The sequence below is a fragment of the Pinus tabuliformis genome, chromosome 4_2, assembly GCF_031772625.1.
Source record: "Pinus tabuliformis cultivar Carrire ecotype Pingquan chromosome 4_2, CPIR1, whole genome shotgun sequence".
NCBI classification, from domain to species: domain Eukaryota; kingdom Viridiplantae; phylum Streptophyta; class Pinopsida; order Pinales; family Pinaceae; genus Pinus; species Pinus tabuliformis.
This window is the reverse complement of record NC_142304.1, coordinates 236,374,044-236,399,728: the sequence shown is the minus strand read 5'-3', so window position 1 is coordinate 236,399,728 and position 25,685 is coordinate 236,374,044. Positions and strand designations below refer to the sequence as shown.

The 25,685-nt window shown below is 38.4% G+C and overlaps 1 protein-coding gene across 2 annotated transcripts in view; it reads left to right on the top strand.

Moving 5' to 3' along the window:
• Positions 1-16,518, top strand: part of LOC149168928 (RING/FYVE/PHD zinc finger superfamily protein) — a 194,789-nt gene extending 178,271 nt beyond the window's left edge. For both annotated transcript variants that reach the window (XM_089428482.1, XM_089428480.1), the window contains 2 exons: positions 15,355-15,467; positions 15,794-16,518. In XM_089428482.1, the coding sequence (XP_089284608.1) occupies positions 15,355-15,467; positions 15,794-15,892 (212 nt within the window). In that variant the 3' untranslated portion in view covers positions 15,893-16,518. The remainder of the gene's footprint in view (positions 1-15,354; positions 15,468-15,793) is intronic.
• The last annotated feature ends 9,167 nt before the right edge of the window (positions 16,519-25,685 follow it).

Sequence of the window (25,685 nt, the reverse complement as noted above, 5' to 3'; positions counted from 1 at the left end):
TAGTGATCATCTATGAAGGTGACAATACTTTTACCAACTAAGGGATGTTGTAGAGAAGGGACCACACGCATCTGAATGAACAAGGTCCAGGATACTCTAGGCCCTGTTATTTTTACTAGGAAGAGGTTTTGGCATACTTGCCAAGTGTGCACCCCTTGCACATGTCATGCTAGTCCACGCTACATTGTGGCAACATTGTCGCTATCTCCTTGAGAATATTCAACATGCGATGGTGCACATGCCCCATGCACTTATGCCACAACTCACCAAGCTCCCTGATTGAGTCACGTCTCCCTCTGCTCGTAATCTATCTCAAACTGTAATATGTACAACCTCTTTTGCCTAAACCCAAATTACTTGGCCATCTTGGTGTTTGAGGGTTTTATAAAACCCCTATCCTTTTTGAAAGTCACCTCACACCCCTTATCCTCCAATGCTACAACTTAAATGAGGTTCTTCTTGGGCCCAGGTACATAAAGGTCATCTCTGAGATATAGAGTGTTTCCAAACTCCCTATCAAATATGATTGTACCACTACCCTCTATCCAGTGCTTCTCATCATCTCCCATCTCAATATTGAACTGCATGTCCCTTTCTGACAGTTTGCCGAAATACTTCTTATTTCTCGTCATATGACTAGACGCACCACTGTCTACATACCATAAACTGGTATCCATTGAGCATGCCATGTAAGCAATGAGTGAAAATTCCTCAAAATGAGAAAACTGATTTATCTCTGTAGACACTACTACTTGGTCCTTCTTTTACCCTTTCTTCCTATTAGGGCATTTAGTAGCATAATGCCCAAACTGGTGGCACGAAAAACACTTGATCTTACTAAGATCCTTGTTCTTCTTCTCTCCCTTGGAGCTCGACTCTCCATCACCACTATTTTTTTTGCCCTTTGATTCACCCCCTGTTGTAGGTAAATCTAGCACCCTGTGGCACAAGTGCTGCAGGGGAGATAGAAAGTCTCCTAGAGACAACCTCTGGGTTGATTGTAGACCAGTGCCTAGGACATCTTAAATAGAGGAGTGCATGAAAGGTTATATGTGAGGGGTTTGCAACACTCCAATTGTCACGTAAAAAGGTAATAGGAGGGGCTTGGTTCAATAGGCCTTCATTAAGGTAGACTCAAGCCAATACATGGATCAAAATGAGGGGGTATATTGGGTGATCTTCAAAGAGAAATGTTTTTTCCTGGTGGCTGACACACAACAATGAGACAGCTTAAAACTGAAGTTGGAGTAGTGGTGGAAAGGAGGAGAAGGAGGAGGGGAATATATGCATAGGGCTGTAAACAAGCAGAATCCTTAGTAATAATGTCCCAACAGAAATATGGAAGAGGAAGGAGGTGAAATGGTAGAAATAGAGGAGTGTTGATTAAGGGTTCAGGCTAAATATACATGGGTATCATTCTCTGCTTAACAACCAAAGTAAATCTGAGCTACCATAGGTATTGCAGGCTAATCAAATACACAAGTAAATATGTAGTTTCTACAGGTACTGAGTGCTAGTGAATAACACAAATAAATCTGAGATATGCACAAGTATTGTTCTCTTATTAAGCAGCCTAGATAAATCCATGAATCAGCAAGAAACCAACAGCTTCATTAATACTATTTCAGGGAAAGAAAAACACAAATGAAATGAGATTACCGAGGGGAACATGCTGCACATCTATCATGCTTGGAATCAACAGGGAGTTTCATTAGTCTTAAGGGTCCAAATAACCAGTCCATACATTCAGCACAACATTAGTTAAGTCCCCCATGAAACAACAAATAGAACCAAAGTGGCATCTCAGAATTCAGACCCAGTGGGTGAGAAATTCCGGAACCCCCCTTATGAATTTCATCCCCCTATTTATAATAAGACAGGGAGAGCTTGAGTTACAATCAAAATATCTCTGAGCAAGAGCTCCAGCTGTCTACTAGACTAGTTGTCTTGGCCCTTGTAAGGCTCTACTACCTAAAGATTACAATCGGGATCAAATCCCTTCTTGGAAATAGAAAACTACAGAAAGTCAAAAAGAAACAGGAGGAAGAATGGAGGAAGGAGTCCTTTGCTGTCCCTGTGAAAACTTCAAATCAAGCCTTGTCTCTGTCACAGTGTGCTTCCCATGCTGCTTGGCTTGTTTACTGTCTATTCTCCTTTAAATGCTTTTGGCGCCAACTCTGGAGGCGTGTTGCAGAATAGTTTTCTCATGAATGCGCCCACACCTGGTTTGAATGCGCCATCCCCCATGATTTACTGTCAAAGCTGCTGTTGGGACTGACTTTGTCATTTCAGCCTTAAACGTCCTGCTGAACGCAATCAGTGCCCTGATCTGCCTAGGGTTGCGTATTACAGTGTAACAAAGAAGACTCTCGGGCGCAGGCTTTTAACACTGCACTAATACGAAAATAGGCGAGTTTCGACTACCCTTTAGCCCCCATGCTTTCAGCCCCTTTCTGTTTATTCATATCACTTGACCGTGGGCTGTGACTGAGCGCTTAGCCCTTTGGGCGCTAAGGCTCTCAACTGCTGTCTAGGGGGCCTTTTCCTTTATAACTTGAATCGCCTTTGATTTTCCCCTTACACTACACTGACCGATATCCCAGACGCGAAATCTTTATGAAATAGACTGCAATAACTTATCGCATCCGGGGGCTTTCTCCTTATCGCAATTGCAATGGGGGAGGAGTATTGGTGGAGGAATACGTTGTTACTTCGTGCGATCACTGATCGCCGATACCCTGGGGTGATGTCATCACTGCCACATGTCACCCTGTGAGTGGCGACACATGTCACCCGAAAATGGCCCCATTTCACCCCTGAAAACGCTGGAATTGAGTGACACGTGTCATCTGCCACGTCAGCGTTCGTACTGCCATGTGTAGGAGAGAGAAGGGGGTGGCCCGACCTTGGCTTTTTCATGCTTTTCCTTTGTAAACGATTTTTTGGCCTCCCTGGCGATGTACCGCTATATCACAAATCGACGATAATGCAAGGTTTTGGAGTGTGCGGGACTGCAATGTTGCGGGATGCGGGATCGCAGGACTACGATATAGTGATATTGCGGGATGCGGTATGCGGGACTGCGGGACTGCGATTTGCCCCCAGACCTCCTATTGCGATTTGCCTTGCTCCTTTGGTGTTTTCTCTTTGTTTTCCAACTTTCCCAAGGGTAACTTCAACATGCTCTAACTTCTGCTCCAGGAGTCCATTTTTGGACTTCCATATACCGTTGGAAAGCTCTTTCCGAGCACTAGGCAATGGAGAGGGTCTGATTAAGCTCTTATAGCTTCAGTGGCTAAAAAATTAGCATCAAACTTCACTGCTATTTGGCATTTGAAGCAACTGATGACTGATAAAGAAGTGAGTGCCAACACCCCCTTTGCTGGCTAGGGAAAAGTTATCTTCATCTTCATCGATCTTAACATGAGACCCAGATTGAGCTTGTCTGCGAATCTCTTCTTGGACATAGTCAACCCATAATCGCTCCCAGTCTTAGAGCTTTTTGCTGACACATATCCCATTCGTGAAGGCTTGCCATGATTTGGTGAAACCCAACAGGGAAAGATTCACCATCTGGAACTATCTCGCCCACACTAGCCAACTCTTCCCTCACTTGGGTAAACTTGGTGGGGTAAGACACCACATAATTATACTTGGACATTTTGATAGTCCTCAATTTATCCTTCAACACAAGTTTCTTGGCCTCTGTTGAACCCTAATAGAGGTCAACAATGGCAGTCCACATAGCTTTCGCTGTCTTCTTCCCGATCACGTGAGGAATAATGTGGTCTTTGATACCCTCCAAGATGTTTCTTCTTGTCTTGGCATCCTTCTTATTATGCTGAATCAACTGCTAAGGGTTAGTGGTTGCAACTGGGACACTATCAACAAACTCCCACACCCCTTGCTCCTCAAGCACAACTACTATTCTCTCATGCTATGAGCAGAAGTTGGATGCACTTTCCAATCTGTCCTCAAATATGAGACCTTGATACGCCATATTGCCAATTTGCACTGCCCAAAAGCCGTAGCGGCCAATTCGACTTTGTGAACTTGGTCCCTTTGAATCACAGACCCTACTCCTGAACATAAAAAACATGTTTGGTCTTCAATCAAAGGCTATGCTATGATGTCATGTTAGATTTCCTTAAAACCGAGTAAGTGATTCACAATTTTCTAAGTGTAAAACCATAAATACAAACAATTATTTTGGAAACTTAAATTACAAGTACACTGAGTTTTCTAACATAACATACATAGTGGAAATAAATTAGAAGACAAAAACATTCAACTCATAGAACACAAGATATACCCAGGAAACCCCAACTCCAGGGAAAACCTACAAACTGTGTGTTTTTCTATTAGCTCAACAAATGATAAACTCCAAAAATTTATACAGCAAGGGAATACCCCTTCGGTAGCAAACTCCACTAAATAATTAATCTGAACCAAAAGCAAGACAACGCCTACACACTCGTGCTAATCTAGGGTTGTGCAGATCTGTTATTTTGTGCACAAATGCACACTATATGGACGCGCAATTTGACCTTCCCTACCACACTATAACTCCCTTTGTGGCTATGCTAGTTCTAAGCTAGGCTAAGGCTATTCAGTCCCTTCCTTCCTGCCTCTTGATCACTGATTTGCTTGTTGACTGCTAAAAACCATAACTTCTTTTGCTGAGACAATCACGCACTCTCTATGCTTTTCGAATTGACCACTTATTCTCTCTATCTCCTCTTATAATTTTGACCTAAACCCCTCCTTTACTCTCAACGACCGAGATTAGATCTTGATGAAGAGCCGAGATTAAATCATAAGTTAACTTAGGATTTTTCAATTTTACCTAAGTCTAACTTTAGGAAATAGTTAAATAAATTAATATTTTGCTAAGTGACTATCTTGTGGGTCCCTTTGCTCGCATTACCACTTAGGCAAGAAAAACCCCTACTTCTCTACTCCAATCAACACGAGGAAGGTACCTTAGGCAAGCAAAGATTTCCCTTTACAGAGGCACTTATGGACAATTGTTTGATATAACCTAGTATATGATCATGACTCCTTTCATGAAGCACACCCCATTCCATAACACATATTACATATAACTATCTTTTGAAAGGGTCAACTTAGGAACTATTCCTCCCCTTAGTTGATTTTTGTGTAGCATCGAGAGGTATTCCCACATGCCAACAAGCCTCCTATGTCGGCCTAGAAAAATTATGGAAAATAAATAAAATAAATTTTATTTTTGAGCTTTATGTAGGCTCAAAAGGGACAACTCGACCCCACCATGAAAGGGTGTGTCCCTTGGGGTAAATGTACCCATTCAACTTGGTGTGTGTATATATATATATATATATATATATATATATATAGTGACACTTCATTTGATTGCTCACTAATCATCCCTCTTATATAGAGGATACTTGTGGGAAAAGATGAAGTAGCTGAAGTTCGGACTTGGTTTTTGGCACAAATTTCTACACAATTTATTGTAAACCTTGCTAAAGAAGAATTTCTCCTAGAAGAAGAGTTGTTGGGTTTTCTCCCAAGTTTGGGTTTCTGAGGCAAGAATTTTGTTGTCTGTATAGTGCATGGCTACCTCTTTATGATCTTATTGTTTTTCATTGCATTGCTATTGAAATCTTCTATGTATAATTGCTTAATAATATTAGTGACATAAGATAAATTGCATGAAAATTATTAGGTAGGTATTATCATATCAGAAGATTAGTTTCTACTGTATATATTGTAGAAAAATCAACATGGTATCAGAGCTAGGTCTCAAGAGAAGAGCCATAGAAGAGAAGAAGAGGCTGAGTTTGGTAACTAATATGTCTAAGGAGAGGACGAGTAGCATCCAAGAAGAGGCCGAGGTGTTTTTCTGTCTTCTAGACAAAGAGGAAAGGCTGGTCGATATTCTGTTATGTGCATAGAGATGGCCGTAACCCTATAAGAAGGCCAAAGGGCCTCATATCTGTGCACAGGAGGGTTGAAGGGCCTCAAATCTATGCACAAGAGAGTTATAAGGCCTCAAACTAATGAACAAACCCGAGTTTGTTTTATGGTCTATTCATCAAGGGCCAAAGTTTTGGTCGAGTTTATACCATGGAGGAGTTTCGATGCCCTAACCACAAATTGAAGAAGGAATAGAAGTCTAAGGCTGAGGCCTAGGACAAGTGACTTGAGGGTCTCTCCTGTAGCAGAAAGGCGTAGCTCTATGATTATTTGTGTTAATTTTCCACTGTTCTATGTTATTACAATCACTTTAGCCTAACCTTTCCTTTAATTAGCAATCAAATTTAATCTCCCAATGATAAATAGTGATTGTAGATAGAACAATAAATGCAATGTACAATAGAAGACAATCAAGAGAAATAAGAGACATAAGATTTGGTCAAAGACTAGGGAAAAACCTCACAAGGGGGAAAACCCTTTCAAATTCTTCTTCTTATTAGATTGTCATAGAATGTTCAACAGAGAGATACAATGATTCCATTCATCAACAAAAGAGTCAAAGCCAATTCTTTGACTATCCAAGAGATCTACAAACCAATATCCAATAGATGAGCTTCAAAGTCAAATCTGGTTAACAAGTCAAGTATGCAATTCTATCAAAGTCAATAGTAGTCAAAGATGCCCTAACTAGTCCAAAAATCAATGTTCAAACTCTTCCAAAAGTGCTCGGTCAGCAATCAAAATATTCGACCCTCCAAGTTGGTCAAACCTCAGTCAAAATAGTCCCAAACAACTCGGTCAAACTTGGTCAAAGGAGAGAGAAGATTCCTATGGTCAAACTTCATATTTCAGAGGTCAAAGTCAATAGTTAGCAACAGTGAAAAGTGCCTAGAAAATATTGGCTTCTCTAGAGAAAAACTCGACCTCAAAAGATTGAATTTTTGCAAGTTAAAGAAGGTGAAAACTCCAAGTCAGACTTGGTCAACGGTCACCCAATTAGAAAGTCAATGTAAAATTTCAGAATTGCCCTTGAACCTTTGCATGTGTGAACTTGGTTGCCCTGCTTTAGACCCGTATGAACCAATCACAAGAGGAAAGAGAAGATGATGTGTGTGGTGTGATGTCCAAATGAGGTTGACTTGTCCTGTATTTATATACTTCTTTGGAGATCCAATTTTTCCTTCATGCTGACCTAAAATTTTATGCACATGTGGGTTTTCACATTAAAAATATATTTTTCCTTGACCAAATTAAATTCTTCCAAAGGCAAAGAGAGTCTTCTTTGGATGAGGAAGGTTGTCCAAAGGAAGGAATTTGTCCCTGAGTTGTAAAATTAACACTTCCTCTTAGCTAGGGAGAAATTTCTGACTGCATCATATGTCCCATCTCAAATGTCTTGTCATCATCAAGTCAAATGTCGTCTCTGCTCATCTCTGCTCATTTGCTGAACACTCTCGAATCTAAAAGAAGAAGAATTTGACATCATAGGGGAGCTCAAGCTACCACCCTCTATCCAAGGACAATAGGCAGGATACGACTTACCATGGAAGGTAAGGATCACAACTATCTTATCGTCAGGACAATAGGAAGGATACTACTTACCGTGAGGTAAGGATCACAACTACCCTATTGTTTGTTGATCTTCCTAGGTTGACCCTCAAGAGTCAGTGGTAAGACTCAAAAGAGTCAAATGTACTCCTCCAAGACCAAGTCGGCCTGCTAGAAGACAAGTTGTCCTAGCTGTGACAAGTCCGCCTCATTTGGGCTGTTCAAACATCATAAGAAAGCCTATATAAGGAAAAAATTGTCCTCATCAAGAGAGCATCCAAGAAAGTTTGTTGAAGCACAAGAAAGACAAGGATAACCAACGAAGGAAAGGGAAACATAAAGAGAAAAATTGAAGCATTTCAAGACTGTTTTTGGGCCATTATCTCTCACACGTGCGAAACTAGGACACCATTATTGTTGCAGCTAGACCGAAAAATTCCAGTCATATTGGGAGGCTGAAATCAGGTGTCAAAAGGATCATCTCGCAAGCCAAGTTGCAAAGGAAGAAGAAACTCCCCAAGCGAAGGAAGAAAGAGACATATTTAACCATCTTTTCTCAGACGTGCCAAGTTAGGTCTTCTGTAGTAGAGGCCGAAAATCACAGACCTGAAGTAGTGGACGAAAATTTGAAGAAGAGGCCGAAATCTAAATTGTTGAAGCAATATGACTTGGGTTGACTTTGTAAAGAACATACTCATCAATAGGAGAGGTTGAATTGGTCTTGGAGGGGTCTTTGTCTTGGGTCTTAGGTCTTGGAATTCGTCATTTTAAGATTCTATAAGAAGAGAAGAATTCTTGTGGGTTTTTGTAATGTCCCTTCTAAAATTAAATTGTTACATGTTTATTTGTTCTTCAATTTAGACAATTTTGGAGGCCATGGGACCCATGTGATTTTTGGAAAAGACTTAGGAAGGAAAAAGGGGCCGAAATGTTTTGTTGGCATAGCGTGGGGCCCACCCACATGAGGAAATACGCACCACCTTAGAGGGAAGTTCGAATGACTAAGGAGGGAAAGTCAAATTGCCCACATGGGAAAAGAGGCCTACGAATTATAAATAGAGGAGGCTCAACCTCATTTGGTATCATTTTGACATATTGAACTCAATCTTAGTTGCTTGAGCTGCTTAACCGGGTTACTGTGCTGTTTAGCACACGAGTGTCTTTGATCGAAGATCTCAACCCTTGCTTCGGTGGACTTCGAATGCCAGCCGAGAAGGGAGTTCTTCTTCATCTCAGTTTGTAGCAGTAGTAGGGAGACAGGTTACAACAGCTGTAAGTTGAGTACTAGCAGCAGGGGGAGTAACAACAACGCAGGGATTGCGCAGTCATAGCGTGAGGCACTCTAAGAAGTTGGGGAGACAGAAGCACAAACACGAGGGCCATCCTACAAGCAACTCTCATTTCATCACACGCAGGATTGCGTCATCTCCTCCATGACTGCGCAGTCATTGGAGTGAGACTCTTTGGGGCAGCACCATTCAGAGAGTTTGGAGCTGGGATGCTGGGAGATCATTTGGAGGGCCATTTTAGGAGGATTGCTGGAGTTGGGAGAGCAGAGATTGACAGTATCAGTGATAGCAACAAAATTTGAAATTGGAGGAGGGCCAAGCTGTGAAGGGTCAATTTTTGAAGGTTGAAAGCAAGGGAAACCCTTTCTGGGTTTTTCTAGGTTTTGGGCAAGGATCACACTCCTAATTTTATAGAATTTTCTGGGTAGATCTAAGGGGTTAAACAAGGGTCCCAACTCAGCCAACAGCTAGAGGAGCTAAGGGGAATTTGGGCCAAAATTCTGAGGTCAACATTTGGCCAATTCCTTCATGAGTTATTCTGGGTTTCTTGTGTAGAGCTTGGGATTAATTTCCCAGATTTTTTTGAGCAACAAGGAAGTTTCTAATGGCAGATCATTTCAGGTAGCAACACCTTTCTAGGCAGTAACAACGCAGCTCTTGGGCCGGATTACCAACAGATTTGAGGAGGGTGTTCCATTGTTCATTTTGGGCTTTTGCTAGCTTGCCTAGAGCAAGCCCAGGTGCACACATTCCAACACCTTGTTGTACACCTCTTCCCATTTAATAAAATGAGTAGACAACGCAGTTTGGTTGCCAATTTTGTGGTCTGATGGTCTGATTTAATTTTATGGTGTTATTTTTATTGTTTTCTTTGCATAGCACTATTTTTTCTAGTTTGGAACATTATAGTTTTCCTCTCAAGGGGAGAGGTTTTTGCCCTGACTAGCATCTTATATTTTTTGTCATTGATCATCATAGTTTGGTAGCTGTTTGATGATAAGAACACTAATAATCAAGTGAACGAAAAAGCTAATTACAAATACATCAAGTTAAGTAAAAGAACATCACAAGCAGTTATCAAAGTAAGAGAAATCACCCTAATCTAGCTGCCCTTGATTTCTCAACAAAGTGCCATGCTTTTATTGCACATTGCGAGTTCTTTTTTTTAGGAGGAAAATCGATTCTGTACTGCATTCAAGGGTGATCCCAAATGATAGTTGAGTTTACGGTTTCTGTGGTTTTCAGATGACCGACCATTAAACGCCAAATACCTGCAGGAGTGTAGTGAGATCCAAGTCGACCTGCTGAGCAAGATAAACCATAACCTCCCGAATCTAATAAGTTATATTAGTTGCCACGTTGATTTGTTTATTGCAAAGATTGGAACTGGGAGTTCTACAAGGGATGACAATGGAGGCACAAATTCAGGGGATGTGGATGACACAAATATTTTGAATAATTGTGAATTGGATTTGTCTATTATTTTGAACCTTCTTCCTTCCAAGAAGTTGTTTCTCATGATGAATGGAAAGAAGCCATGCAAAAGGAATATGATGCACTCATAAAAAATGGAACTTGGAAGTTGGTGGACCCTCCATACAGAACCAAACCAATTCGCTGCAAGTGGGTCTTCAAAAACAAGTATAAAGCAGACAACTCACTTGATAAGCACAAAGCAGGTTTCGTGGCAAAAGGATTTGCACAAAACAAAGTGTTGTCTATGAGGAAACCTTTGCTCCCACGACAAAATGGGTGACCATCCAGACCATATTCTCTTTGGCATCACAAAAAGGATGGAAAATCCATCAGATGGACGTGAAGACAACTTTCTTGAATGGGGACTTGAAAGAAAATGTTTTTATGTCTCAGTCTGAAGGTTTTGTTGTGAAGGGACAAGAACAAAAGGTATGCAAGCTCATCAAATCGTGTATGGTCTAAAACAGGGACCACGAGCATGGTATGAAAAACTAACTGAGCATTTTCTAAAGCTAAATTTCAAACATTACAATCTTGATGATGCAACTTTGTTTGCCAAAAATGTTGGCAAAACAGTTGTGTATTTTGTAGTATGTGTAGATGATCTGTTAATAATTGTAAACAATGAAACTTATATTGAATCTGTGAAGAAAGATCTGAAGAAAGGTTTTGAAATGATAGACTTAGGACATCTTCATTATTACTTGGGCATTGAAGTCAAACAAAATCCAAAATACATATTCATTTCCCAAAAGAAGTACGTTGGAGGACTATTGAACAAATTTAGCATGGCAGATTGCAACCCTCTCTCCACTCCAATGGAACAGAATTTGAAGCTTACATCGAAAGAAGGAATGAATTTGAGGATGCAACGAAGTACAAACAACTTATAGGAAGTTTCATCTACCTCACCACGACCAGACCAAGTATCTCATATGTTGTGGGCATCCTTTCCAGAGTTATGCAGAAACCATGTGAGGGACATTGCTTCACTACAAAAAGAGTCCTAAGATACTTAAAAGGAACTCAAGATTATGGACTAAAGTACACTAAGGTGGACGACTTCAATCTTATGGCACATTCTGATCCAGACTTCGTCAAGGACAAGGAAAATGGAGTATCAACTTCAGGATACCTTATGTCTAGGATATGCAGTTGTCTCCTAGAGAAGAAGACAAGTTGCTGAAGCTAATGGGGACATCCACATCTTTTGCACAACACTCAACTCATCTCACTCAACATAACAAAGGTACAATGTCTTCAAGTCGTCTATGGCATGCTAGATTTGGACATATTAATTATGGTAGTCTCTGTTTGATGAAAAAGAATGACCTTTCTGGTCTTCCAACTATTCCTAGAAAATTAAAACAATGTTCTTCCTACATTCTTGGAAAACATAGTAAACAATCATTCCATGACTCCAATTCTAGAGCATGTAGAAAACTTGGTTTGATTCATTCAGATTTGTGTGGTCCTATGCCTGTACCTTCTGCAAATGGAAATAAATATATTATGACATTTATTGATGACTACACTAGAATGTGTTGGGTATCTTTGTTAAAAGACAAGTCTAAAGCATTTGAAGCATTTAAAAACTTTCATGTATGGATTGAAAATGAAGCACAAACTAAGATTGGTGTCCTTCATACTGATAATGGCAAAGAGTATACTAGTAATGATTTTGAATCCTATCTTTGACAACATGGGATCCAACATCAAACAACAATTCCATACAATCCTCAACAAAATGGTGTAGTTGAGAGGATGAATAGAACATTGTTGAATATGGTTCGTTCCATGATGTTCTTTAAGAATGTAAAATTGATGTTTTGGGCTGAAGTTATTTTGTGTGCAGTTTATGTAAAGAACATATGTCCATCGCATGCTATTCAAAACAAGACTCCTTACGAAATGTGGTATGGCCACACCCCCTCCATTAGGCATCTTAGGGTTTTTGGTTCCACTTGCTATGCCTTGATTCCAAAACAACAGAGAAAGAAACTTGATGCAAGGAGTTGTAAATGCATTTTCTTGGGGTACTTGGATACCACCAAGGCCTATTGTCTTTACGATGAGGCAAATAAGAAATTCATACTTTCTAGAGATGTCATATTCCTTGAGTCCACCAAAAGTGATGACTCTGTTGAGAGACAACTTGATTGTCTAGAAAGAATTTCTCCGATGAAGACATATCATGAATTTGACAATGAGATTCCAAATGTTGAAGGGGGAACCCAATTCTAGGCCAGTGATTGGAATCTCCCTCCCAAAACCAGAACAACTCCTCCTCATGAAGTTCCTCATGAAGAAGTTCCAAAATCCGCATCAAATTTGCATGATTTTATAAGCAGAATTGAGAAGTTGAAAATTGATGATGCTACACCCTTAAAGGAGCTATCTAGACTTTCTCCAAAAAACCCAAAGTGGTTGATCAAGACACTTGAAAGTGTCCATCCCAATGAGATTGCAAAGACTGGAACTGGGAGTTCTACAAGGGATGACAATGGAGGTGCAAATTCAGGTGATGTGGATGACACAAATATTTTGAATAATTGTGAATTGAATTTGTCTATTGATTTTGAACCTACTTCCTTCAAAGAAGTTGCTTCTCATGATGAATGGAAAAAAGCCATGCAGAAGGAATATGATGCACTCATCAAAAATAGAACTTGGAAGTTGGTGGACCCTCCATACAGAACCAAACCAATTGGCTGCAAGTGGGTCTTCAAAAACAAGTATAAAGCAAACAACTCACTTGATAAGCACAAAGCAAGGCTCGTGGAAAAATGATTTGCACAAAAAGGAAGTGTTGACTATGAGGAAATCTTTGCTCCCACAACAAAATGGGTGACAATATTCTCTTTGGCAACACAAAAAGGATGTAAAATCCATCAAATGGATGTAAAGACAACTTTCTTGAATGGGGAATTGAAAGAAAATGTTTTTATGTCTCAGTGTGAAGGTTTTGTTGAGAAGGGACAAGAAGAGGTATGCAAGCTCATCAAATCCGTGTATGGTCTAAAACAGGGACCACGAACATGGTATGAAAAACTAATTGAGCATTTTCTAAAGCTAAATTTCAAACATTACAATCTTGATGATGCGACTTTGTTTGCCAAAAATGTTGGCAAAACAGTTGTGTATCTCGTAGTATGTGTAGATGATCTGTTAATCATTGTAAACAATGAAACTTATATTGAATCCGTGAAGAACAATCTAAAGAAAGGTTTTGAAATGATAGACTTAGGACATCTTTATTATTATTTGGGCATTGAAGTCAAACAAAATCTAAAATACATATTCATTTCCCAAAAGGATTACGTTGGAGGACTATTGAACAAATTTGGCATGGCAGATTGCAGCCCTCTCTCCACTCGAATGGAACAGAATTTGAAGCTTACATCGAAATAGGGAATGAATTTGAGGATGCAATGAAGTACATACTACAAACAACTTATAGGAAGTCTCATCTACCTCACCACACCACGACCAGACCAAATATCTCATGTTGTGGGCATCCTTTCCAGATTTATGCAGAAACCATGTGAGGGACATTGCTCTGCTACAAAAAGAGTCCTAAGATACTTCAAAGGAACTCAAGATTATGGACTAAAGTACACTAAGGTGGATGACTTCAATCTTATGGCACATTCTGATCCAGACTTCGTCAAGGAAAGGGAAAATGGAGTATCAACTTCAGGATATCTTATGAGTCTAGGATCTGCAATTGTCTCCTGGAGATCACGCAAACAGTCAGTTCTGACAGATTCTACAATAGAGGCAGAATATGTGGTGGCCGCAGAGGCAATAAAAGAAATTGTGTGGCTCAGGAAAATACTTGAAGACTTGCTGGAGAAACAAGTGAACTCAACTCCTTTACTTGTCGATAATACTTTTGCAGTCAAGTTGGCTAAGAACCCCAGATTTCATGATCGAACCAAGCACAAGTATCATTTGATTTCATACCTGGTAGAGACCAAAACTATTCATCTAAGACATTGTTCCATGGCTGAGCAAATTGCAAACATTTTCACCAAAACACTTGGAAGAGAAAAAATTGAAAAGTTCAGAACGCTGCTTAGGCTCACAAATGCCTGTTCAGATTATGTGGGGAATGTTAGACACCTTAATCCTTCGATATTATGGTAAATAGTAATTAGGTGCAGTGTAACGGATGGTTAAGCAGACTGACAGCCCATACGTAGTTGAACAGATTCTCCATGTAATAAATATGTTTCATTTTTTAATGAATGATCATTTAAGCGTTTTGCACGATCCTCAGCCTGACACCGATATCCACGTTAATTCCTTGTTCTAAATTGTGGTAGTCATGACATACATGCCCTAAAAATATGCCGGCTGTCATTTGCAATTCAATGTCGACATTCTTGAAGGAAATCCCACTTCTCATCACAGGCATGGAAATTTGTTATATTGGCGGTGGAAAAGCTTCATATACACTTGAATTTGTACCTCTTTACGCTATTTTACCATATGGAAACATTTCCTTTCTCAGCCACTCCCAGGAAAAAAGTGTTCGTATAATGATATACTACCATTTCACTTGAAGTGTTCTTTGAACTTTATGTCCATAAATATTTCTCATCGCTTGAGCACACTAAAAAGATTTCATCAGAACTTCTTGCGATTATTTTAGATATACACAGATTACAAGTGGGTTTGGTCAACTGCTTTTCGGTGCTTTTCCGCAGTATGTGGTCATTAGCTCGATTTCATAGGTGTCACATCACAGCCACATGTAAACTGGGTTGTGAAGGTGAAGTAAATCTTGGCTGCAAATACGTCTTCTTGCAATATATACTATATGTGCATGATACATTTTTCCTTCGAGTTAAACAGTATTAAAGATATATGTTATGCAAAATGTATTTTGTTTCTCGATCCTCGAGTATTTACAAGTTTATTTTTAGTGAACTTTGAGATTGACTAATGGCAAATATTTCATCTTATCTCTTGCTTTTGTCATAAATTCTAGTTGCTTGAAATAATTGGGCGTAACTATTTTGGCTGGAGTGCACTATGTTTTATGTCTAATGCAAATTTGGGTTCTTTGATGATTCAGTGTTTGCTGTGCTTTTGGTGGGTTTGCTGTACGGATTCTTTCTTGCCATAATATGCGGTCAGAAGATCAGTGATCGTCATTATCATGTTCTTGCCAAGCAAGAGTTAACGAAGGTGTCTCTTGTGTTCCCATTTGATACTTTTTTGTTGTAGATGTTTACATTGTATGCAACTACAGGCTATTTACATTTTTTATACGCTTTCAAATTATTTTGTTTGCTTGTTTCAACCTCTAAGGTAGATGGCAAAGGGAATATATTTCCAACTGATTAAACATAAAAAATTTCAATGGGGGGTTTCGAAGTAAAATTTTCAAAACGACTAGAAAACCATGTTATTCTTCGACCCGAGTTTTTAATTTCTAAATAGTAAATATCCACTTTGACTGTGAGTTACAAGCATGTGTACTTTTATTTTACTGTGTAATGTTCTCATTGCAGGAGTATGTCGTAGAAAGTCGGAACGAGAATGAGAATGAAGAGCCACCTGAGCTTGACCCTGGGCATATCACTGAGCTGAAAATGCTTGGGCTTTATTGAACAAGAGCTAAAATGCTTTAGCCCAATGCCTTTCTTTACATGTTCATTGCTAAGTGATGTGCTATGCACTGAACAAGTTACACAAGTTGTAAAGTTACTGTTACGACTGTAATATAATCAGAATCAGGATCAGAATGGGAGCTTCTATGCACGGTGAAGGACTCGACAAGAAGCTTACATCGAAGAGGAGGCAACTCCAACATTGTCACAGGCATTTAATTCCTGTGTTGTTTTCATAGTATTTGGTTTATTCAAATCATTTTCCCGTGGGTGAGAGTTTATTTATTTATCTGTACAGCAAAGCATATAAGTCCTTGTCAGGTTGACAGAAGGTGATGGAAGCCAATATGACAGTAGCTGAAGGCTAAAACATGAACAAAAGGGTGTATTACTTTGAATTATTGTCAGAGCTCTCAAATTCTTAGATCTACCATTACGAGGTTCCATGCCTTTCTTAATATATAATGGTCTTCATAATTATGTTTCCATTTGCACTTCCATTCGGGAGTGCCACTGTGAGGATACTGGTCATTATTATTTTTGAGTTTTGTTAGAAATTTCTGTATCAACCACCCCTATTATTCGGATAAATAAATATAACGAGGGGAAATGTGTCCTATGAAGAACATGGAAGTAATGGGACTAAAATAGGGTAATGGATTAAGTCAGATATTAAATGGGTGTGTGAGTGGGTAAAACAATACAACAACAAAAATGAAGATTAATGAATTGGGCTATTTTATACCATTATTCATGTTACATATTAATAAATTTGGCTAATTTATACCATTATTCATCTTACCTAGACTAATTAGTATAGGATAATTTGTTTCTCTTTTTGAATTCATTCAATAATAATGGATTTAGTTTGAAATAGCATGTGATAAAACATTAATGATTTTAATTTTGCTTCATTACATTTTTCATTTGTATTTTGTTTAAATTTATAATTGCTAAAAATTAAAATGAAGGATGTTTAAAATGATTTTTATTTTAAAGTATTAACATCTTGAAAATATTTTTAGACATTTCCTGAAAAGAACTGTATAATGGATTTTCGATTCGTTCAACATTTCAGATAGCTAATCCATCCATCATAATGGCGAAGGAATTGCATAAAGATAGTAATTAATTTAAATAAATTTAGAAGATAAAGTGAAGCCATTTTTAATGTAATTTTTATATTTTATAGCTTTTGATATATTGGTTTAAGTAACGAAGAAATACACACGTATCTGTGTGTATTTTTTTTTACTTGAAGCAATACATCAAAAATATAAAATACAAAAATAACTATATTTAAAAATTCATTCATATATATCTATAAATTGTATTAAAATAAAAACAATTTTAAATAGAAAATTAAAAATGCTATACTATCACTGTAAATAAATAATGTAAAGAGGATATTCTTATGATTTGAATTGTAAAAACTTAAATATTTATTATTATTGTTGAGTTTATATGTAATGTGAATCACTTGTTTTTACTCAAATAGAGAGATGGTATATTATATCATGGATATAGATTATGTCGATTTTGTCATTTTAAATTACTCTGTAGATTATTGGTTCATACCATAATTATAATATAAATATTCACATTGTCATTAGCATATTCATTTTTTTAAGGATTTTTTACTAGTTTTAATTTGTTGAGATATCTCAATCTCATCTATCTCATGCAACCTCATTTCATCCTCTAGGAGTGGCAACTCTAGTCAGTGAATGTGCATGGTGTTAAGTAGATACATGTGGAGTCAACATGATATGAATGAGGAAATAGAGTTACAAGAAAGAGTTTCTTTGAATGATTATATTTGAAGGTAAGTCCTTGGTTTCTCAGTATACATCATAAGATGCAAGAATGCATGTAATCATTTTCAATGTGATTGTTCCATTTTCTACATTTATGACACAAGTTTAGTCCTATTACAAATTGGCTTAGGGTTGGTGGTCACTAATTAGATCATGGGTTATGTGACCCCAAGAAACTTTTCCATTTTGATCAATGGATCCCACTCATGCACCTTTTCCTGCTCCAGAGGATTGAGACAGGGGTGTCCTTTCTCTCCCCTCCTATTCCTACTAGTAATGGAAGGCTTGAGTATCCTTTTGCTGAAAGAAAAGCAAGAAAGAAACATCAAAGGAATTAAAGTCTTCTACAAATAGTATATTACTCATTTACTCTTTGTGGATGATGTACTGTTGTTGGGGTTTGCCTCTGTTTTGGAATGGCAGGTCTTCCATAGGGTGATAACCTTATTTTGACAGGCCACCAAAATGTAGATTAATGTAAAAAAATCTACTTTTCTTCAAATTGGTGTCAACTCAGATACCCTCCTATTCCTACTACTAATGGAAGGTTTGAGTCTCCTTTTGCTGAAAGAAAAGTAGGAAAGAAACATCAAAGGAATTAAAGTCTCCTACAAATAGTATACTACTCATTTACTCTTTGTAGATGATGTACTATTGTTGGGGTTTGCTTCTGTTTTGGAATGGCATGACTTCCATGGGGTGATAACCTTATTTTGTTAGGCCACCAAAATGTAGATTAGATACCCTCTCTTCCATAAAGTCTTTTATGCCCTTTCAGGTTGGTGCTCTAGAAAAAGGTCTTAAATACTTAGGTTTCTTCCTTAAACCAAATAGATACCAAAAAGAAGATTTGATGTGGCTGCTTAGAAAATTTGAGAAGCAAGTAAGCCTATGGTGTTATAACTGGCTTTCCCTAGGGGGAAGAATGATTTTAGTGAAGTCTGTATTGGAAAACATATCAATATTCTGGCTATCTATTTCCAAGATTCCCAAATCAATTTTGAATAATGTAAGTTAAATGATGTTTAGTTTTTTGTGGACATGTAAGAAAAGTAAGAAGGGGATACACCTTTCCAACTGGGCATCTTTGTCCAAGCCAAAAGATCTTGGTGGGTGGGTTTCAAAAACTCGATCTGGTTTGGTAAGGCACTAGCTCTGAAAAATATGTGGAAAGGTTTATTTGGTGGTGGGATTTGGAGTCAAGTAATAAAGGAAAAGTATCTTAGAAGGATTTATGTGGTGGAATGGCTTAGAAGAGCTGCAAATAAGCTAGTCTACAAGGGCTCCATTGTCTAGAAGGTCCACACAAACTCTTTTCCTTTTCTTTTCAATTAGCTTGCCTAGAAAGTTGGAGATGCTAAACATGTGATTCTTGGCAAGGATCCCTTTATCGGTAGACCTTGTTGCTATAAATTATCTCAAGAATTGATTCAACTCTTAAATTCCAAAGGCTATTATTACCTAAACAATGTCAAAAGAATGGAGTCTACACCTTTCTCTAATGGTTACTGGTTAACTCCTATGGAAATGGGTTTGGTTGGACATTTGGCCGCTGAATGGAATTTCTTCATAAAGAAGTTATATGCTAATAGTGTTAGCTTAAATAACTTGAAGGGTTTGCTTGTCTGGAGTTGGGACATGTCTTCTGGTAGGGTGAAAGCAAAATTTTCTTATGTATCCATTGCTCATTCAACTGTGGTCTAGGAAGTATGCTAGTGGAATATCTCAATTTGGAGATGGAACATCCCTAACAAGCTGAAATGCTTCATTTGATTAGCCTTGCAAAATAAAATATTAACCTAGGAAAATCTTCAGAAAAGAGGTTTTTTTGGGCCAAATCTATGTTGCCTTTGTAGGATTAAGGAAGAATCAGTTAACCATCTTTTTATGGGCTATAAAATTGCCAAGGAATTTTTCCAAGCAATTTTATTGGTTTTGGGTGTAAGAGAGAACTTAGATTTGTTCTCCTTTGAGGATACACTTCAACATTGGAACAAGAAGTACAAAACCTTTGTTCCCTTCCAATATTTGTTGCTTAGGGAATTTGGCTACAAAGAAACATAGTCATGTTCAAAAACTCAAATATCAGTATACTTCAATAATCTTCAAAGATTGTGTCTCACTTCAGGGAATATAACCTGAAACAAAACATAAATATTCAAAGAAGGATCAATTTCCCATTTGTTTCTCAATGCCTTCTGGTTGGTTTTTTTGATGGAATTGCAATAGGGGATATATGCGGCGGGGAGGGGATTAGAATGTTAGGGAACGACTCTGTACAATTCAAAATTGGTATAGGGAGAGGAAAAAATGCAAAGCTGAGCTAATTTCTTGTTGGTCTGTTATGTTTCTTTCTTTTTTGAAAAATATTAATGCATTCAAATTCATGGAGATTCCAAATTCCTAATAGACAAGTTGGTAGGTAAAACACAACTGGAAGTACTTAACCTAGCCTCTTGGAAAAGTAGAATGGAGGAGCTAAGGAATCACTTCCAAGAAATCGACTTTCAACACATCCACAGGGAGCTAAACACAATAACAAACTTTCTATCCAAAGGTGATCTTACTATGGGCATAAGCTACATGTATTATGAAGAAATTGTTGGCAACTCAGTTCAAAGTGCACATTCTGTGTCTATATTCTAGGTTGAGACCTTTTCTTTTTTTTTGACAGTAAATATCTAAGTTGGTTTTGTTCACAATGTCAGGGACTCTCCACAACTATGATATCTACTCTACAAATTTTGTTTTTAGGCCTCTGGTATTTTTGTCAGTGCTATGTTTTAAGATAAAAACTATAATATTATTGGGGTTTTTTATCATCTTTTTTTGCTCTTTTTCTAAGACAATGTTGTCCTTATGTTTTTGGCAACCTTCTTGATGCAAGTGCATCTAACCTCCAAGTCAACACTGTTTTTGACTAGACCTAGAGGTTTCATTTACCAAGGGAGTTGGTTCCCTAATTGAGTGAAATAATTAATTTAAATGTATTTTCCTATGCTTTTAGAAGAATTGTATATAAGTGATGAGAATCAAATTACTCTTTAGGAGAGATTTCAAGAAAATTGAAAGAGTTAGAGAATTTTGAGAGTTAGTTAGATCTCTTGGAAGATATGTGGATCTAGAAATAAGGATTTGTTGAGTGATTGGTGGATCTAAACCAAGTTATGGTTTCATAATTTTTTTTATAATTATATAATCAAGACGCATGTATTGTAGATGTAGGAGTGTGAATAGAAGAGAGTTGAGGGTAGAGGAGCGAGGGAAAAAACGATCGAGTGCCAATTTGTTGTAAATCAAGCCAAAAGTGAGCATAAAGGCCTTTGTACATTATTTGTGTATTTCAATAAAATAAACACTATGTTCGAGTGTTGGAATTTGTGTGCCCACCTGTTTTTATCACTGTGATGTGATTGAATGCGAGTATATTGTAGGATTGTAGCAAATAAGCTCAGGAGGGAGAGTGTTTTGAGAACGAGCATTAGAATCTGTGATGAGGAAACAAATCCTTTTGAAATGGGGACGAGCCATTCCTTTTATAGTCGGGATGAGTGAAGCATTTGATCATTGATCCATAGAGTGATCAACGATCCAGTTGCGGAAGTGATAACTTTGTAACAGAGCCTTTTCAGAGTAGATTAGTGGCACAACAAAATCATGGAGATCCGAAGATAATGAAAGATCATAAGAAGATTGCGAGCATGTATTCTTATAAAATCCTGTGCAACAGGGCCGAGACTTAAGTGGGAGCTTGTAGACAGTAGGCCAAGATCTGAACAGAAGGGCGAGTAGAGAGCATAAAGGGCGCAGAAAGAAAAGGAGGCAAACTTAGTTTTATTAAAGCTTCGATGAGGGTCTATCAGTCAACAACGTCGGGAGACAAAATTTGAAGTTCTGTCGCAACAACTCTGTCGAGAGATAACATTGGGTAAAAATTTCCATCCTGAAAGAACAACGAGAAACGCACAAGGAAGCAGACAAAATAACTAGGCGTCCAACCGACTAAAGTGGGAACGGATGACCAATGCGATACATAGAAGTGGGGTCGTTTGATTACTAAACTGTCCCGAAGGATAAAGGTTGTGCGCAAATTCAAAAAGGGCCGAGATCCAGGCTATATGGGAAGGTCGTATGAAGGGCCTTCCCATGTGGAGTGTTACGATACAGCTTGACTCCAACGACTACTATAAAGGTAAAGGGGCTACATAATAATTGTCGCGCACGCTATTTATTTATATAGTAAGTCGAGGTAGTGATGGTTCTTAGGGAATTGGTTATAATGCCTTCCCTTTGGTTTATTTATATGAACGAGCTTGGCCACGGTGGTTTTTCTATTGGTTGGGAAACGAATTTGTGTGGAATGTTGGGCTCTCTAGGCTATATGGAAAGATTTTGAATTTGGTGGTTTTGTATCACCTTTGCGGATCCTCCTACTTCATTTTAAACTTGGATTTACAAAGGGATTTACCTCCCTAAATTGGGATTAAGAAAGAACCTTTTCATCAAGAGATGGGGACTGTGGGTTTTAAGGCCGACTAAATTGACACAACCATTTGTAGGTCAGCATCATTTGGTATCAGAGCTAGACAACTCTGTAACTAAAACAAATTCTTTAGTGGAGGATACAAGAAATCCTTTGAAGAAATAGAGTTTGTAGGAAAACATGTTTGGACAATCTGACAAGGTAAAATTCTTTTGATTTTCATTATGAGGATAAATGACTACAGGAATAAGCTTTGGAAGCAAGGAGGAACACTTATGTTCTTAAGCCATAAAGTAAGATGGAGGTAGAAAACAAGAAGATTGATAGCAACACATGTTCAAATAACATCGAACAAGAGGTAAAATGGTTTTTATGTTTTCAACTGATGTGTGGGATAAATAGCTGATTACAGGTGATGACAATGGTAGAAAGTTGCAGTTAGAAAGCTGTGACAGAGGAGGAACAAAGCAAGTAAAATATTTTAAAGTAAATATTTTGGCAAAGAACATTGAGGGAGAAAACGATGACAAGTAGAAGTTCTCAGAGAAGTGAGTAAGTATATGTAGTAGCCAGAGGAGCAAGGAGTGCTCAAGGAGGTTCTAAACGGGAGAACTAGTGGGGTACCAATAGTCCAAGCCGAGGAGGAGCTTGGTGAGGTAGTAAGTAACATGTCATTGGAGTAGGCTTGTTACATAGGCTAGATTGAAACTCATAGTGAAAAAGGTGAAGTTCACACTAGAGGAAGAGAAGAGGACCACTGACAATCATGACATAGGTTCAGGTGGAAACCACAAAAGAAAGAGAGAAGATGTGAAAGAAAAAGACATTAAGGGGAAGATGACTGATGAAGAGTATGATAAGGAATTCAATGACATGAAGGCACTATTGAATGTGCTTAGGGAGCTTCTACAACAAGATGCTGAAAACCAGAGATGTGGATGGTTGCTACATAAAAAGGTGAAGTGGCACAAGTTGTAGATGATGCTTAGGCAAAGGAAGTGTGCCAGATTGAGGGAAGAACTTAGATTATCCGAGTGCGAGATGGATGTGTGCATTTAGTGAACTAGAGCAAGGACCCTTACTAAGGGAAGAAGATGATGAAGATGATGATAAGGTACTTCATGAGAGTCTCATGAATTATGTGGATTTGATGACCAAAACACCAATAGAGGTTACAGAGCCTTTTGTTTTTAAAACTGACAAGTTGTGCATGATTGCAGGTTTTGATGAAGATGATGGACGGCCATTGAAAACTATGTTAGGGATGGAGAAAAGTGGACGGAATCTTACTTCTGTTCTAAAAGAGGACGAGACATCATTTTCACATGCAGATCACGAAAGAAAAAAAATATGCAGAGTCAAGGAAGGCATTTTTTAAAAGAGGATTCCATAAATTTGTTTTCGCAGAAAATAAAATGAAGTTGCTTGCCTAGGGGAGATTGTCAAGAAGAAATGAAACCTTTCGTTTTCACCCATCTCTATGCGCATCTTGAGGTATTTCTCCTCCAAGGTATTGAATAAACTTTTATTGTCGGTCATGTGGAATGAGGCTCCACTGTGAAGATACCAACCGCAGCCCATCATCGATGACACCATGCATGTGATGAGGGTGAAGTCCATTTCCAATTGAGAGGCTAATGCCTCACCTTCCGATCCTTTCGAGGGTCCCTTCTTGGACTTATTCGATGGAAAATTAGTCACATAATGTGCCATCTCATGGAAATTAAAGTATATCACTCTAGACTTGTCACCCTTCTTCCCTCCATGAGAAGAATTCGATTTGGAATGGGAATCCTTCCCCTTCCCTTTCCTTGCCTTACTTGCTAAGGCCATATTTTCTTCATCATCATCCTTGGATGAAGAACCATCTCATGTGCTCCTCCTAATCTCCTCCGGTATGAGATCCGACCACAGTCGTTCCCAATCCGGCAGTTTATCCCTTCCATTCACAGAGTCCTGTTAGCTATTCTAGCTCCTGGAAGGCCAAGGAGAGTGAGGCTTACCATATCATCATTGACATTAGTTATTCCCACACTTCCAAGCTCATCTCTGCAAGTGGTGAGCTTGTTCAGATATGTGGAAATAGTATCGTCGTTCTCCATCTTGATTCTTCAAAGCTTATCCTTAAGCGCCAATTTCCTCTGGTCGATACTATTTTGGTAGAGGTCCTTCAATGTCTTCCAAATTGAATATGGAGTATCCTTCCCATGGGGACTTGAGATAATATGCTCTCGAACTCCCTCAAGGATGATCCATCTCACCCTCGCCACACACTTCTTCCACTCAACCAACTGTTGTGCATTAGTTGAACTTGGCTTTGGGATTTCTTGATCAATGAAATCCTTCAAGTCGTTGTATTCTAATACAACCTCCATGCGATGTTTCCATGCTATGTAATTCGAGCTGCCTTCCAAGGAATACTCGAGTCTCAAGCCACAGAACACCATTGGCCAACCTTGAAGTATGATAAGAATTCGATTTGCACCTGCAACCCCAAACTTCAAACTTCGAATTCTCTTCTTAGTATATTGTTCACTGCTTCGATAAACTTGGCTCTGATAACATGTATAAATTCTGCAAATTGTCTACAAATCTTGCTTTGAGAACATGTAGAAAATATGACTGTAGATTAACCCGATAATGCAATATAACCAAAGCAAAATACTATAACCTACTTCTACTATCAATTTTCTAAAGCTTAAAGATTGAGCAAGATCGAGCTGAACACATATAACCAGAAGAAGAATCAATGCACATCAAACACGGAAAATACTCAGGGGAAAGCCTCAGCTAAAAACCCCACTATCTGTATTATCATACAAGGTGGAAATACATCAGAATTATACCAAGCTTTAGATCTCACACCTAGCGAGCTCTCAGTACAATCCTCCTGGATGCTCACAAGAAAAATAGACTTCTCATTAGCCTTCTCCTCTGCCCTCCAAGCTCCTATTTCCTTGCGCAGTTTCTCCTAGGTGATCCTCCTGTTACAAAGTGGAACACTGATCACTCACATTGATCTCACACCCTGTAAAACTGCACAATCCTCAAGGAACCTTCCCTTGACTGCATGCATGAGTTTCCTTTATAGGAGAAAGCATGCACCTGATAGTGCACTTTCCTTGAGATTTAGCTCAACTAGGTCTTTCTCAAAATAAACATGCATGAGTTTCTGATGAGGGAATCTTCAGTTATCTAGAGTACACTAGTTGAGTGCATGCATGCATCAACTAACTGATAACTCACAATTAGTTCCTCAAACAGTTTGGAACTAATTTAACTGGACTTAACTCAGTAAACTTAGCTAACTAATTACAACTCAAATATAACTCAATATTATCTCCTTAATTAAGGGATAGTCTCCTTAATTAAGGGATAGTCTCCTTCATTTAAGGGATAACTGTTGCATGACTTCAAAAAGATTTCTAACTTGAATTTCTCCAACTAATTAATCCATAATGAATTAATTAATTAATTCCAAGCAGCTAGTGAG